The 17,557-nt window shown below is 39.3% G+C and overlaps 1 protein-coding gene across 5 annotated transcripts in view; it reads left to right on the forward strand.

Moving 5' to 3' along the window:
- Positions 1-17,557, forward strand: part of LOC115213484 (solute carrier family 25 member 36) — a 63,600-nt gene that overhangs the window by 36,662 nt on the left and 9,381 nt on the right. For all 5 annotated transcript variants that reach the window (XM_029782477.2, XM_029782478.2, XM_029782479.2 and 2 more), the window contains 2 exons: positions 309-386; positions 16,179-16,279. In XM_029782477.2, coding sequence (XP_029638337.1) covers positions 309-386; positions 16,179-16,279 — 179 coding nt within the window. The remainder of the gene's footprint in view (positions 1-308; positions 387-16,178; positions 16,280-17,557) is intronic.

Raw genomic sequence — 17,557 nt, forward strand, 5'->3', positions numbered from 1 at the left:
TCTGGCCTTAGAAAATATGTCTGCACACACACATAATGAGATAGACAATAATATAAATAAAGGAGGAAGAGTAAATGACAAATAGATATTATTTCATTTGGAAATTAGCACTTCTTCAATTTTTGTATTTGTACCCAAATATTTGATAAAATTGTTAAATTGTAATAATTATATATATGCCATACTTCCTGATATTAGCCATGGTGGCTAAAACAGATTTCCAGAATTACCTGTCGTATGATTGGTAACACTCTACTATTAGTAGTAGTAGTAATAAGAATAATAATGATATTAAAATTTCTTTTCAGCCACATAGTGGAAACTGAAGGTCTAAAAGGATTATTTAAAGGACTTGGCCCGAATCTTGTTGGAGTTGCTCCTTCACGGTAAATATCTTCCTGATTATTTTTTGTTTGTCTTTTGCAGTTTATAAATTATTATGATTACATTTACATATGATGTTTGTGTGTGTGTGTGTGTGTGTGTGTGCAGGAAGTCCAGACTTACCTTTAATGAATATATTTGTTGAGGCAAGTGAAATCGAAATAAAATTTGATGACTGGCATTCGTGCTAGTGGAGCACTAGGAGCACCATCCAAGCATGATCGTTGCCAGAGCGGCTAACTGGCTTCCGTGCCAGTGGCATGTAAAAAGCACCATTCGAGCGTGATCGTTACCAGCGTTGCCTTACTGGCACTTGTGCAGGTGACACGTAAAAAAAAAACACCACCATTTGGGCGTGGCCATTGCCAGTACCGCTAGACTGGCCTTTGTGCCGGCAGCACATAAAAGTACCCACTACATTCTCGGAGTCGTTGGCATTAAGAAGGGCATCCAGCTGTAGAAACTTTGCCAGATCAGATTGGAGCCTGGTGCAGCCATCTGGTTCGCCAGTCCTCTGTCAAATCATCCAACCCATGCCAGCATGGATAGCAGGCATTAAACGATGATGATTATGATGATGATTGATTAATGACTCACATCATCTGAAGTTATGTGGCTTTGTTGTTAGGGTCATAATTGTGAGGTGAGTTTGATTTCCAGTGCCTCATTGTATACTTGAGCAAGATACTTTATTTCATTTTGCTCCAGTTCAGTTAGCTACCAAAAAGGAGTAGTTCCTGTATTTTAAAGGGTCAGCCTTTACACACTCTGTGTTACGCTGAATTTACCTGAGAACAAACATTGAGTTCACCTGTTTGTGGAGCGTCTGGCTACTTGCTTGCTAATTTCATTAGCAGGCTGTTTCTGTGGATTGGATCTACCCGAACCCTCAATCATTGTAACCAATGGAGTTCCAGTTATTGATTCACAAATATCTTATTTCTGAAGTCATATTATCCATCATCGTTTTCATAGATGAAAACTCTGTGGAAACACATTTACCAAAGCAGGCTTGCTTCTATTCTTTCTAGCCTTTGTACGTCTATGTTTCAGTGTTCACGTCTTGCTATCATACAACATTTGCACTTCATATACTTGAATACAGATATGTGCAAACATCTTACAATCTGCTCTTCATTCATAGAAATAAACTGTTCATTCATCAACAGAAAACCACTTAGGATTGTTTTTTTGTTTTACTCGGTCCTTACTCTGGTTCCTGTGCTTTCACAGTCGTCCACCAATTACTTGTTAGTACTTTTGGGTAACAGAAGCCAACAACTGTGTCTATTGGGCCTCTTGGACTGTTAAAAGATCTTATTTCTTAGGTCATCATACTGTTTAGTTATTCCTGTGAGTTTTTTCTTCTCTGCTTGTCCAATATCCAACTGCTCCTTTCTTCCATTAAATTACACTATATAGAGTTCTTTTCCTACCTATTTTCTTTCTGCTTATTGAGTATGGTCCCTTCAGTGTTAATCTTTTGCTCTTTGACTGCGGCCATGCTGGAGCACCGCCTTTAGTCGAGCAAATTGACCCCAGGACTTATTCTTTGGAAGCCTAGTACTTATTCTATTGGGCTCTTTTGCTGAACCACTAAGTTACAGGGAAATAAAAAAGCACACCACCATCGGTTGTCAAGCAATGTTGGGGAGACAAACACACACACATATATATATACATATACGTATATATGCTGGGCTTCTTTCAGTTTCTATCTACCAAATCCACTCACAAGGCTTTGGTTGTCCCGAACCTATAGTAGAAGTCATTTGCCCAAAGTGCTATGCAATGGGAATGAACCCACAACCTTGTGGTTGGTAAGCAAGCTACTTACCACACAGCCACTCCTGTTAGTTCACTTTCTTTATCTTTTACTTGCTTCAATCATTGGACTGCAGCCATGCTGTCACTGCCTTGAATATCAACTTGTGCCCTCTCCTGAAATTGCTGGCTTTGTGCCAAAATTTGCAATCGATATATATAAAGGGCTTCTACATATTTTCTGTCTACCAAATTCACTCATAAGGCAATAACTAGTGACCAAGACCTTTGGGAATATGCTGTGCTTGAGAAGACGCAGCAAGCCAGGGGTGTAAATATCAATTATTTATTTATTTTTTGTGCCCTTATCAGTACTTGTTTTTTAGGGTTAGTACTTACTCAGTTGATCTCTTTTGCTGAACCACTAAGTTAATGGAATGTAAACAAACCAACATCGGTTGCCAAGCAGTGGTGGTGGAGCAAACATAAAAACACACACACACCAATAGAGACCAACAAATAAATTATGTGGTATTGCTCCAATCACTTCATTAAGAGATTCTATTGCATTGTAGTATCATATAAGCAGGTATATATGAGGGGCAACATCGATAAGATAATGTAGCGCACAACAGGGAATCTCAAATGCTAGGCTGCGTTGTGTTGTGTGAGTTCAGGTACTGACATGCTGCTGGGCAGTATAAGCTCAACAGGACATTGTTCACCTGCTGATTTGTATTTTACCATATTAGCCATTAATTTGATATTCCCTGGTTTTGATCAATCCTCTTAAACACTCACTTTCTCCGTCTCTCTCTCTCTCTCTCCACACTCATATGTACATAGTGTATTTTTATGAGCTACCAATAGTCTTCCGTGCTGGTGGCACGTAAAAAGTCAACATTCAAGCATGATCATTACTAGCGTCGCTTTACTGGCACTTGAAAAAACATTCCAGCAAGGTCGTTGCCAGAGCCGCTGGACTGGCTCCTGTGCAGGTGGCACATAAAAACACACCGTTGTCAGTACCGCCTGACTGGCCTACGTGCCAGTGGCATGTAAAAACACCCACTACACTCTCAGAGTGGTTGGCGTTAGGAAGGGCATCCAGCTGTAGAAACTCTGCCAGATGAAGATTGGAGTTTGGTGCAGCCATCTGGTTCGCCAGTCTTCAGTCAAATCGTCCAACCCATGCTAGCATGGAAAGTGGACATTAAACGATGATGTTGCACCATTGGCATATCATAGCTTTCCCCTTTGCTAGATTTTGAAAACAGCAACTTTAAAGTAATGAAATATTGGTCAGGGTGACAATACAGCTACTTCGTAATACCACTGCGTAGTATTCCATTAGTTTAGTGTCTGAATTAATGGAAACAGTTTAACAAATGTTTATATATGCATGAGAACATTCATCTTTAAATAACTGGCCATTCATTGAAGTTCGTTATGTAAATAACAAGATGACAATTGTTTATTTGTTAATAGACTTAACTTTGCTGTGCAGTTATTATTTGTGCTGTGTTAGCTCCGCTGATATTTTCTTGTTTTTCTTTTTGTCAATGCATATATGTATATATGTAGATATATGTATAGACATTTACATGCACGCACGCACATGTGTGTGTGTAAATGGACATAATATGCAAATAGATTCCTACACAGTCTTTGTTTAGCAAGTTTAACTCACAAATGAGGTTTTTACACTGAAACTATGTTTGGAAGAAACTTGCCCAAGATGTCACACAATGGAATTGAACCCAGAACACAGGAGATGAGAAGCAAACTTCTTAACCATATAGCTGTGTCTGCAGTTGTGTGTGTGTTGGTACATATTTCTTTCGAGGTGCAAAGAAATATAATACAAGGAAAACCAAAGACACCAAAACAGCCAAAAGTATACAACACATTCACAGTAAAATGGCACACTGTTTTAATGCGACCCCGAAAGAAACTTTGTGCCACAATCAGGTAGTCCCTGCTCATGTTGTCAACCTTGCTCAAAAAAGCAACCTACTTTAATTCTCTGTTTCTGTGGAGCCATCAGCTGATCCTTCATATTGATCAAACTCTCTTGGTAGTCCTAAGGGCCCATTTGTTGGGATTGCTGGATTGTGAAATGTTTTGCACACCTGGTGTGACCCCTGCCTTGCCAGCTCCTGTCAAGCCATCCAACCTATGATGCAGTCTTCCCCTTTCATATGGCAGATGATTCCCCTTATACCTGATTTTTCTGCCTCAACTTTTTTGAGCTCACTCATTCAGACACACTAAGCATTACACATTCAGTGGAACATACTTTCCTAATTTGTTCCAGTCTGAATTCTCATCCTTTGTATTTAATACCCCTGTAGCTTATTTATTCTCTCTACTACCACAAACTCATTCCTGTTCTTTCTATCATATTTCAATCTCTCATCACCTAACATAGGGCAGCCTCCTTCTTTACTATATTGCCATTCAGTTTTTTAAAAAAGGGTGCTTTGTAGTTTAAAAAAAGGTATATGGTGACCTCACCAGTTCTTGTATCATGAAAGAAACCACCAGTACACTTTGTAAAGTTATTGGCTTAAAAAAAGGCATCTGGCTGTGGAAACCATGCCAGCCTGGAAGACTTATATTAAATTGTGATGACGGTGAAGATGATGATACAATCACTGCGAGAGAGAGTGAGAGAAAGAGAATGGATTTCTTATCAACAGATGTAACTTATGATTCATTTTCACACTAATCACCTGCTTAAGTGATTTATCATGTGACAAAAAGAATCCGATATAGACAGAAATTTTAAGTAGCAGCAAAATGAATTACCATCTTTGAAATAATAAATAAACGAACCCTGTGATATCTATTTAGTATTCTTTCTCCTATTCCAGATGTGTGTGTCTGTGTTTATATTCAGTAAACATGCACTGAGTAAAGGGTTCAAATACTGCCCATGTAATGTTTAATATTAATGGTAACTGTTTACTTCAAAGTTTCTCTGATAGAACTGGCTTCTCTGGTTCTTGCAAAGAAAGCAGAGTTTAAATTAATATCTTATGAGAGCCATGCAAACCATTTGCTGGGGTGTTGCCAATGAAATGACAGTTAGCAACAAGTCCAATAAGGAACTTAGTGAGGTGATAGTGTATAGATAAGGATTGGGTTGTCTGCTCCTTCTATTTATTTTTGGGATCTTTTTGGTTTGAATGGCAGTTTTTTCTAGCAGTGTCAATGAAATTGTCACCCCTAATTATGACCCTAGCATCGATCTATTGCATTTCAATCTGTTTTAGGGTTAGGGGTGGGGGGAAGGGTATCTTTTTTTCTTCACAAATGTAAAACCCAATCTGTTTCTTAAACAAGGAACATATTCATACGGCACAGAATGTTTTTATTTTTACCTCAATGGACATCATTGATTGGTAGAAATTGCAGAAATTGAAGAAAAAAACAACAAATATCTTACAAACTATAGAATTTTCTCAATAAAGCCAAGAGAAAAAGATGTTTTATAAACACATTCTACCAGTATACGAAGTTTAAAATTTTTTAGTTACCTAGAAATTATGTTAAAAACTGCCATTCAAACCGAAGAGATCCTATTTTTGTTCTTCTGGTTATAATAGAATTTAAAACTCGCCATCTGTGGGAATCCTTGTATGCTCACATTGTTGTCATAATGAAATCAAAGAATTAGAGGAAATTTTCTGAGAACGGAAATAGGGTTCAGAAGTGTAAATGTGAACCTAACATATCAATAGTTTTATTTGGCTTGAAAAAATATGGTTGTTGATGGAATATAAATGTGTTGAGAGAAAAACTGGGTCTATTACAAGTTAGAGAGAAGACTACTGTTTGCATATGGAGGATGACATTTGGGTGATAAAGAACTGCCATATTACACAAGTAGAAGGAACCTGAGAAAGAGGGCCACATGGCAAAAAGTGTGAAAGCTGTTGTTAGGGTGTTAAACTGCATGAAGGTGACAAAGGAGTGCAACAACTAGTGAGGGGTGTTTAAGGGGACACACACACGGCATAACACATTTTAAGTAGATTTAAAGAGTGCATACTCTCTTTTACTTCTTTCAGTCATTTGACTGCGGCCATGCTGGAGCACCACCTTTAGTAAGCAAATCAACCCCAGGATTTATTCTTTGGAAGCCTAGTATTTATTCCATTGGTCTCTTTTGCCGAACCGCTAAGTTACGGGGATGTAAACACACCACCATCGGTTGTCAAGCAATGTTGGGGACAAACACAGACACACAAGCATATACACACACATACACACTCTGGGAATGGTTGACGTTAGGAAGGGCATCCAGCTGTAGAAACTCTGCCAGATCAAGGCTGGAGCCTGGTGCAGCCATCTGGTTCGCCAGTCCATGCTAGCTTGGAAAGCAGACGTTAAACGATGATGATGATGATGATTTCTTATGAAATACATTATCTTTTGTTTCAATTCATTTTCCAAATAAGGAAGCGTTTTGTACAATAACTTTTGGCTGATGTCAGGAACACAGATTAATATGAAACTTTGATGGAAATCGAACCAAGTGCGTTCTTGGGCGGGTTCGTATCAAAAGAGTTAAACAGAGCAAAACCTGTAGATATAAAGAATAATCTAGGAGTTTCTTTCGCTGTTTTTATATTCATTCTTGCTGGTGTAGGTTCTACTTTTTGTTGCTGGTGTCTAACTCTGATTGAGCCATCCTGTGGCCAGTCATTACTGAAATCGGAATTGAAATCGAAATCGCTCAAAAATCAATGGAAATTGTAGTTGTGATACCAGTGCCGGTGGCACGTAAAAGAACCATCCGAACGTGGCCGTTGCCAGCGCCGCCCCGACTGGCCTCCATGCCGGTGGCATGTAAAAAGCACCAACCAATCGTGGCCATTGCCAGTCTCACCTGGTACGTAAAAAGCACCCACTACACTCACGGAGTAGTTGGCGTTAGGAAGGGCATCCAGCTGTAGAAACACTGCCAGATCAGACTGGGCCTGGTGCAGCCTCCTGCCTTCCCAGACCCCAGTCGAACCATCCAACCCATGCAAGCATGGAAAGCGGATGTTAAACGATGATGATGATAAAGGTGTGATTTGAGGGCGATACAACTGCAAATAATCGACTGTATAGAGGCCCCTCTTTTGTATGATGGACACTCCATTTCTATCATTAGAAAAGTATTAATCTAATTATTGGTTTTCAATGTTAACCTTTTGATAACAACCCACCTGAGACCACCTCTATGACTTGTTATAAAGTAATCTAAATTAAAATCTGCAGCTGTGGATGGAAAAGCTGGAGAACAATCCTTTTCCAATTGACATAAAAATCCCTCCTCTTGCTGAAGACTTCTCTCTTGGCTCAGAAGCACCATGGATTCAGTTGAAGACACTCAATCACTTGAGAATTAAAACTGGACAATAAAAAGTTGCTATGATCAGTGGTGCACAACACTGGCCCAACCACTTGTGAAGGTGGCAAAGCAGGCCATATTATGAAGAACTGCCTTGAATGCCCCCTATTAACCAACCGTAACAGCTCAAAGGACCTTCCATACTCTTTTACTCTTTACTCTTTTACTTGTTTCAGTCATTTGACTTTGGCCATGCTGGAGCACTGCCATTAGTCAAGCAAATCGACCCCAGGACTTATTCTTTGTAAGCCTAGTACTTATCCTATCGGTTTCTTTTGCCGAACCGCTAAGTTATGGGGACGTAAACACACCAGCATCGGTTGTCAAGCGATGTTGGGTGGACAAACACAGACATACAAACATACATACACACATACATAGTTCAATAAAAATGCAAAGAACTTTGTGAAACAAATGAAAAATTGGTCACATAACAATTATGCATTGAAGAATTGAAAGAAGAATTAAAACTTGCTTAATAATGACAGTTATTGTATTAAATTCGTTATTGTTTCCAAAATTGATTGAAATGAAAGTAATGAATGTCAACTGAAATATGGCTGTAAAAGGATGAAAGTGATTTAAATCAAAACCTTTCAGGAAAATTTCCATGTTTAATTTGTGTTCGAAGCTCCAGCTTAATAAAGATAGTTGTTTCATTAAGTTCTTCGTTGTTTTCAAAATTAATTAAAACAATGGTAATATATGGATGTGGAGAGATGTGTGAAGAAGTGCCACTCCCAAACAGTTGAAGAAATCCAGGGTAGAAGTAGACCCAGGAAGACATGGGATGAGGTGGTCAAGCATGACCTTTGAATGTTGGGTCTCACAGAGGCAATGACGAAAGACCGAAACCTTTGGAGATATGCTGTGTCTGTGAAGACCCGACAAATGAAGTGAGTTCATGGCTCGCAGGATGGCCTGCTGTGCTAACCTTGGATTGTAGAGTGACCTGCTGTTCTTGAGGAGACCTATTGAGTCAAGTACATCAACATCAAAATAAAAGTCAAATAGAAATTGTAGTTGTGATACCCGTGTCAGTGACATGTAAAAAGCACCATCTGAACGTGGCCGATGCCAGCGCTACCTTGACTGGCATCCATGCCGGTGGCACATAAAAAGCACCAACCGACCGTGGCCGTTGCCAGTCTCCTCTGGCCCCTGTGCCGGTGGCACATAAAAAGCACCCACTACACTCACGGAGTGGTTGGCATTAGGAAGGGCATCCAGCTGTAAAAACACTGCCAGATCAGACTAGAGCCTGGTGCAGCATCCTGGCTTTTCAGACCCTGGTCGAACTGTCCAACCCATGCTAGCATGGAAAACTGACGTTAAACGATGATGATGTAATATATATCATTAGTAGTACAGTAACAAAGTATTTGAAAAATGTTTATACCCAAGTTGATACATTAGTTACTGCTACTTACATTCCATTTGTGGAAGTCGAAAAAGACATCTGCTTTCATCCTGGACAATTAAGACTAGCTCTGTCGTGACCTTCGCTTTATAAGATCAGGACATAAATGGTTTGATTAGTGCCTTTCTGAATGTATTTATAATCATGGAATCAAAAGCTGCTACTTAATATCAAATAAACTTCATAGAATTACATGTCAATAAAAAATGGAATCTTGAAAATGCGCATGTGAGTACTCCTATGCATACACACACACACACACAGGCATATGTGTATACACATGCCTCTTTCTGGATACTTATTGATCAGATGTATTGATAAGTATCCAGATTGTTGCCATAGTAATGAAGCTAAAGCACGCAGAGTAAAGCCGCTCTGCAAAGCTTGGTCATCTCTCTGTCTCATAGTCCACTCTGCTGGGTGGTTGACATTAGGAGTGGCATCCAGCTGTAAAAACCCTACCAAAATAGACATGGAAATCTGCTGCAGGCTCCTGCCTGGCCAGCTCATGTCAAACTGTCTAACCCATGCCAGTATGGAAGGCAGATGTTAAATGATGATGATGTTGATGATGATTTTACTTGTTTCGGTTATTAGTGCGGCACCATAGTAGCCCGCACTTTTAACCACTATGCCATATGCCCACAGGCATATGACGAAGTGGTTAAGAGCATGGGCTACTAACCCCAAGATTCCGAGTTCGATTCCAAGCAGTGACCTGAACAATAATGATAATAATAATATCGAAAAATACCTTAGGAATGAGAACCCAGGTTTGAAATTTCCTCAAGACACCTGACGAAGGCTGGTGGGTATATCAGCCGAAACGTTGTGTTAACAACAAACAAGATGAGGACAAATATCCATCAAATGTAAATAATGAACAATATCAGTAAAAGCCATTGTAAAGCTATCTCTCGCCATATCACGGTTCACCTATCGCACACTCAGTACATGCGGCAGATTTTCCTGGCTAATATATGTATTTATATAGCAGGAGTGGCTGTGTGGTAAGTAGATTGCTAACCAGCCACATGGTTCCGGGTTCAGTCCCACTGCGTGGCATCTTGGGCAAGTGTCTTCTACTATAGCCCCGGGCCGACCAATGCCTTGTGAGTGGATTTGGTAGACGGAAACTGAAAGAAGCCTGTCGTATATATATATATATATATATATATATATATATATATGTTTGTGTGTCTGTGTTTGTCCCCCTAGCATTGCTTGACAACCGATGCTGGTGTGTTTACGTCGCCATCACTTAGCGGTTCGGCAAAAGTGACCGATAGAATAAGTACTGGGCTTACAAAGAATAAGTCCCGCAGTCGAGTTGCTCGACTAAAGGCGGTGCTCCAGCATGGCCGCAGTCAAATGACTGAAACAAGTAAAAGAGACTCCTCGGTATATCACGTGTTTCTGCAGCCGATTGGTATTTACATTTTTTTAGATTTTAATTATTTTTGTGAGAGGTTTCGGAACGTAACGCCTGCCATAGTCAAAAGATTACTATATTACGTTTTGCAGGTAAATATTTAAAATATTTTAATTAGATGCACTTATGTATCAGTGGGAGACTTCTTTGAACTTTAGATGAATTAACTCTTTGTTATTTGATCCAGCTACGTCTGGCGCAAATATTCTACCTGTTTTAAGTCCAAACTGACCAAATCCAACCACTCACCTATCCTACAATGTCATTCTGAAAATATACAAGCACGCTATTGAAATTTTAAAACTATGAGATAACGCGTGATTAATTCAGAAAAATGTGAATAAATCATCATCATCATCATCATCGTTTAGCGTCTGTTTTCCATGCTAGCATGGGTTGGACGGTTCAACTGGGATCTGGAATCCTAACGCCAACCACTCCGTGAGTGTAGTGGGTGCTTTTTACGTGCCAGACAAGTCTGGCAAACGACCACGATTGGATGGTGGTTTTCACGTGCCACCGGCACGAGGCCAGTCGGGGCGGCGCTGGCAACGTCCACGTTTGGATGGTTCTCTGGTATCACAGCTTACATTTGACAGAATAATCTGAATGCTAAAGGGTTAAATATATGAGAGGAATTGTTGATAATGAAATTATTATTTTTTGGATTACTCTTTTACTTGTTTCAGTCATTTGACTGCGGCCATGCTGGAGCACCGCTCTTAGTTGAGCAAATCGACCCCGGGACTTATTCTTTGTAAACCTAGTTCTTATTTTATCGATCTCTTTTGCCGAACTGCTTAGTTACGGGGATGTAAACACACCAGCATCGGTTGTCAAGCAATGCTAGGGGGACAAACACAGACACACAAACATACACGCACACACACATATATATACATATATACGACGGGCTTCTTTCAGTTTCTGTCTACCAAATCCACTCACAAGGCTTTGGTCGGCCCAAGGCTATAGCAGAAGACACTTGCACAAAGTGCCACACAGTGGGACTGAACACAGAACAATGTGGTTGGTAAGCAAGCTACTTACCACACAGCCAGTGATTGAGTAGGGTTTTTATTACATAAATTTTCATGTGCAGGTGTGTGGTTAAGAAGCTTGATTTCTGTCTAGTCATAAGTTCATTCCCACTCTTTGGCTACCTTGAGCAGATATCTTGTACTATAGTCCAAGGCTGACCAAAGCCTTATGAGTAGATTTGGTTGGCGGAAACTGAAAGAAGCCTGTTGTATGTATATGTGTATTTGTACGTACACCTGTCTAGACATTGTGTGATGGTTGTAAATGAACATCACTATCATACAAGCAAGGGTTTTCATTTCAAGTCTTTCTTGAAAAACATGTTTAGCTTCAAGAAAATATTGCCTTGCACTCAGAAGATGGTAGGGGTGTTTGGCTGTAGAAAAATCTACCTTGACAAGTTCTGATTGACCCATGTGAGCCTGGGAAAATGGACATTAAATTAAGATGATTATTTGCCAGATATTTTCACTTGTTTTAATATCCTGTCAATCACCATCATCATCGTTTAACGTCCGCTTTCTATGCTAGCATGGGTTGGACGATTTGACCGAGGTCTGGCGAACCAGATGGCTGCACCAGGCTCCAATCTTGATCTGGCAGAGTTTTTACGGCTGGATGCCCTTCCTAATGCCAACCACTCCGAGAGTGTAGTGGGTGCTTTTATGTGTCACCGGCACGAGGGCCAGTCAGGCGGTACTGGCAACAGCTACACTCAAATGGTGATTTTTTTACGTCCCACCTGCCCAGGAGCCAGTCCAATAGCACTGGCAACAACCTCGCTCGAATGTTTTTTCCACATCATCTGTAATATCCCTAGATGAACTGGTAACCTTTATTTCTGAACTAATAGTTGCAAAGTAATACATTTATCCACTGAAACCCTAAAGTTTTGCATATAAGACACCTTATTAGCACAAGGGCATAGAGCAGTAGGATCAGTTGTACAGTATCTCTATATATATAAATGGCAAAATGTGTGTGTGTGTGTGCGTGTCCTTTATACAAATCCACAATTTTTCAGTTAGAAGGCTCGCACTTTCTATGGTCATTCAAAGCCATCCAAGGGTGGTCGTGCACATCTTTACATTTCCCCAGTCACCCTGCAAAGCCATTGAAAAATCAACAGAAGTGACTTTTTTGTGAATTTTCTATGCAGGGGATTTTTAGGGGGCTGCACTTCTGAAAAACCTAAACCTTGTGCATAATACGCACTCCTTCTCTAACTTGAGTCATGCAATAATTAAGCCAGCAGCACCTGGTCGAACAAACACTTGCATGCATGAATCATACAATAATGGTGATGTTCTTAACTGTTATATGGGAATGTAAATATGTTTGCAAATTGTTTTTGTTACATGTTATTCTGTGTTCTGAATACTTTTATTTTAATAAATGTTGCTTACTGCAAGTTATGGATGATTCTTTTATGACTTCATTGCTTTCAGACTTAGCTTAAGGTATTTTTGCACTCGACATCACAAAATGCGTCTGAATAACCATTGCAAATAGAGACAGCAAATAGAGACTCAGACATTGCTTAGAAAATACTTTTCATTTTTAACCTCGTATATAGTATGCACTAGGGATTTTGATCTTCAAATTTTGGGAAAAAAATGCAGGTTACACTTGAGGATTTATGGTACTCATACACGTCTTTTTTGCCTCACCATTTACAGAAACTGATGGATTCTGTGTGGACTAGGCCATTTTCCATCATCCTATATTTTTGTATGCCTGCCAACAGGCCTTGCTCGGAGCTCTCTAACTTTTTTCACAGTGGTCATATTACCACCCTCAGACATTTGGTGAAGAACATTTTCTGAGGAACTGTGCAGCCAGAAACAACCCGAGGGGTGGATGTGCTACCACTGAAGACCAGTGCCTTCAGTCCTGCTTGACCCACACAAATCTAGAAATACAAATGGGTGGAAACAGTACTAAGTAGATTACAGCAGGGTCAATTTATTTATTCTTACAATGCTCCAAGAATCCTCTCAACACACAAACACACATTGTTGCAGCCATCCACTGTTTGCTATATCTCAGAAACAGATTTCATTTAGATTTGTTGTAACTAGGTATCTGTCATTGACAAGGTCTAACAAGGGTTAGGGTTAGATCAAAACATGTCTGACATTTCTGTGAGCCACTGCTGAGACAATGTTCACTTCGTTTTGATTTATATTATATTTCTGATGCATGTCTGTGAAGAGATTTTTCCCCTGACAAAAACCATGACATGCCTTTCAATGGTGTATATTCATTAGGTATGTTACACAACTGTTTTAAGAAGTTTGTATCATAGAACCAGGGGTAGTTTCAAGCAAGTTGGTATCAAAAGGATTAAGTCAACCTAAGGCGATATCGTGGATACGCGTGGCTTAGTGGGTAGAGTGTCAGCATCATGATCGTAAGATTGCGGTTTTGATTCCTGGACCGGGCGACACATTGTGTTCTTGAGCAAAACACTTTGTTTCACGTTGCTCCAGTGGCTAGGCTTTAAAAGCGTTCATCTATTTTGTGGAGACACGTGGCTTAGTGGGTAGGGTGTCAGCATCATGATCGTAAGATTGTGGTTTCGATTCCTGGACTGGGCGACGTGTTGTGTTCTTGAGCAAAACACTACATTTCACGTTGCTCCAGTCCACTCAGCTGGCAAAAATGAGTAACGCTGCGTTGGACTGGCGTCCCATTCAGCTGGGGAACACATACGCCATTGAAACCGGGCCCATGAGCCTGGCAAGGCTTTAAAAATGCGCATTTATTATTTTTTTAAGGCCATATCAGAAATCTCATACCCTGGGTGTTGTGCGGTGTAGTAAATCTCACATAACAATACATCTTACATAACAATACTATGCATAACAATCTTACATAACAATACAATGCACAACATATATTCTTATTGATTTATAATTGAATTCTCACTTGTCCTCTTCTGACTGTCCTAACAGACCACACCTTACCTAATCTAGTTCACTGTCCATGTCATTGTGTTTGCTTTATTTTCTTTTTACCTAGAAATTCTTTAGCTAACATCTGTTCTTACTGTCTACACATCCAGCTGTTCATTTATTCACTCTGTCATTTCCATCTCCCAGTTACCCTCTCACTCAACCTCAATTTACCCCTTAATATACTCTCTAAGGTTCTGTGTGTAATTTTAGGTCAGAATCTTCTATTAATAATCATGATTGCTTTTCAGAAATTCTGATTATTTATCAGAACTATAAGAATTTATTGGCTTATATTACTATTGTGTAAGAAATTGTTGACATGCACTTACTCATACATACATTCATACACTCATTGTGTAAAATGAAAGAAGCTCCGTCATGTATGTATGTATGTATCTATCTATCTATATATTTCTTTATTGCCCACAAGAGGCTAAACACAGAGGGGACAAACAAGGACAGACAAAGGGATTAAGTTGATTACATTGACCCCAGTGCCTAACTGGTACTTAATTTATCGTCCCCGGAAAGGATGAAAGGCAAAGTCGACCTCCACTTAATCCCTTTGTCTGTCCTTGTTTGTCCCCTCTATGTTTAGCCCCCTGTGGGCAATAAAGAAATAAGAAATTGAAAGAAGCCCATTGTGTATGTATTTATATATGTGTGTAATTGTGTCTCTTTACATTATTGTTGTAAATGTGAGTCACCGTCATATAAACAATGTCGTTCATTTCTAATGAACTGTGACTGACAACATGTCTGTGCATGCTGGCCATGAGGAAACATGAGGGTTATTGGCAGGAAGGGTAGCTGGCTGTAGAAAATTTGACTCTATGAATTTCGTCCAACCTATGCAAGCATGGAAAAGAGGATGTTAAAATGATGGTGGTGGTGGTGGTGTTGACAGTGTTGGCAGTAGTGATAATGGTGATGATAATGATTGGAAAGTGGGTTCTTAAAAAAGAATCAAGAAGGGTTTGGGAACCATTGCTGGTTGTGGCAGTTTAGCCACAGTTTGACCTTGAATAAGTAGAATCTGATCAAAAAGACCCATGATGAAAAACAGTTCAGCATCAATCATCTTGAATTAATATTTATTATTTTTCTCAATATATATTATGTATTTTTTTTTTTTCTTTTGCGTGTGTGTGTGGCCCGAAGGAAATTTGGCCACTAATTTTAACCATGTTCAGTGACCACATTGACGTATTTAATGTTAGTTTTTTGGAAACTATTTAATTAACCCTTTCGATACCAACCTGGCAGAAACTGCCTCTAGTTATGTAATACAAATGTCTTGTTTTCATAAGTTTTGAATTAAAACCTTCTACCAAACCTTAGTCACAATTTTTGTTCCAAAATCTAGCTTAATGATAACTTAGTTATTTTACAATATTTTTAGTTCAATTTTAAATTAATTGAAAGAAACAGAGAGCGTCTCAACAGAAATATGGCAACAAAAGGGTTAAAATATATAATAGAGAAACAATTCTTAACCCTTTTGATACCAACTCTGCTGAAATCGCCTCTGGCTCTGTAATACAAATGCCTTGTTTTCATAAGTCTTGAATTAAAATCTTCCACCAAACCTTAATCACAATTTTATGTTCATAACTCTAGCTTAGTAAATTCTATTTTATACTTAAAATTGAAAGAAACACAGAGCATCTCAAAATTAATACCGTAACAAAAGGGTTAATACATTCTGAAAATAGCTAACACACCTCTGTTGAATACTAAAACGAACTTCTCCTTTTCTCTCTTTTGCAGGGCTTTGTACTTTTTTGCATATGCTAATATGAAAATGACCCTAAATTCAGTATTAGCACCTGATACACCTCTGGTCCACATCTTCTCTGCATTAGCAGCTGGTAAGTTGCTCTTTCTACTGTTTTTTCTTTAAATATTTCTTTGAAATAGAAAAATTTTTGCTAGAGACCAGGCAATAATTGTAATGTTTGTTGACTGTTTCAGTTTTATAAATCTCATCAAGAATTTTTTTTTATCATTTACTTTCTTCAGTCATTGGATTGTGGCTATTCTAGGGCACTGCCTTGAAGGGGTTAATCAAAGAAATTGACCCCTGTACTTATTTGTTTAAGTCTAGTACTTATAGGCGCAGTAGTGGCTGTGTGGTAAGTAGCTTGCTTACCAACCACATGGTTCCTGGTTCATTCCCATTGCGTGGCACCTTGAGCAAGTGTCTTCTACTATAGCCTTGGGCCAACCAAAGCCTTGTGAGTGGATTTAGTTGACAGAAACCGAAAGAAGCCCGTCATATATATATGTGTGTGTATATATATTTGTGTGTCTGTGTTTGTCCCCCCAACATCACTTGATGACCAATGGTGGTGTGTTTACGTCCCTGTAACTTAGCAGTTTGGCAAAAGAGACCAATAGAATAAGTACTAAGCTTCCAAAGAGTAAGTCCTGATGGTCTTATTTATTTTGTCGGTCTCTTTTGCTGAACTAAGCTAACCAACACCAGTTGTCAAGCAGTGTAGTGGTGGTGGTAGACACACACACATAGTGGGCTTCTACATCCATCTACCAAATTCACTCCCAAGACATTAGTTGACCCAGGGTTGTAGTAGAAGGCACTTGTCCAAGGTGCTGCACTCTGAAACTGAACCCAAAACCACATGGTTACAAACTGAGCTGTTTACCTGCAACCCATACCTGCACCTAATAAATATTTTTAAAAAGGTGTAAATATTTTATTCTGTAATCAGAGTTCAATAAACCAAAATGTTGAATGATTATATCTTCTTTCATGTTGATACAGCAGACTTGTAATCAAAAGCTTTCCAACTAATGACCATCTTCACTTTAATGCTTAGAGCAGCGTTTTTCAACCGGGGTTTCCCGGAACCCTAGGGTCCACAAAAGGTTCCTAGCGGTTCCGCGAGAAAGAGTGAGATAAACTGATGCTAATTTCATGATTGTATCACACATATATATGTGTGTCTGTGTTTGTCCTGCCATCATCACTTGGCAACCAATGCAGGTGTGTTTTCATCCTCGTAACCTAGCAGTTCAGCAAAAGAGACCGATAGAATAAGTACTAGGCTTACAAAGAATGAGTCCTAGGGTCGATGTGTTTAACTAAAGGCAGTGCTCCACCATGGCCACAGTCAAATGACTGAAAC

Source organism: Octopus sinensis, linkage group LG6, assembly GCF_006345805.1.
Source record: "Octopus sinensis linkage group LG6, ASM634580v1, whole genome shotgun sequence".
NCBI lineage: Eukaryota > Metazoa > Mollusca > Cephalopoda > Octopoda > Octopodidae > Octopus > Octopus sinensis.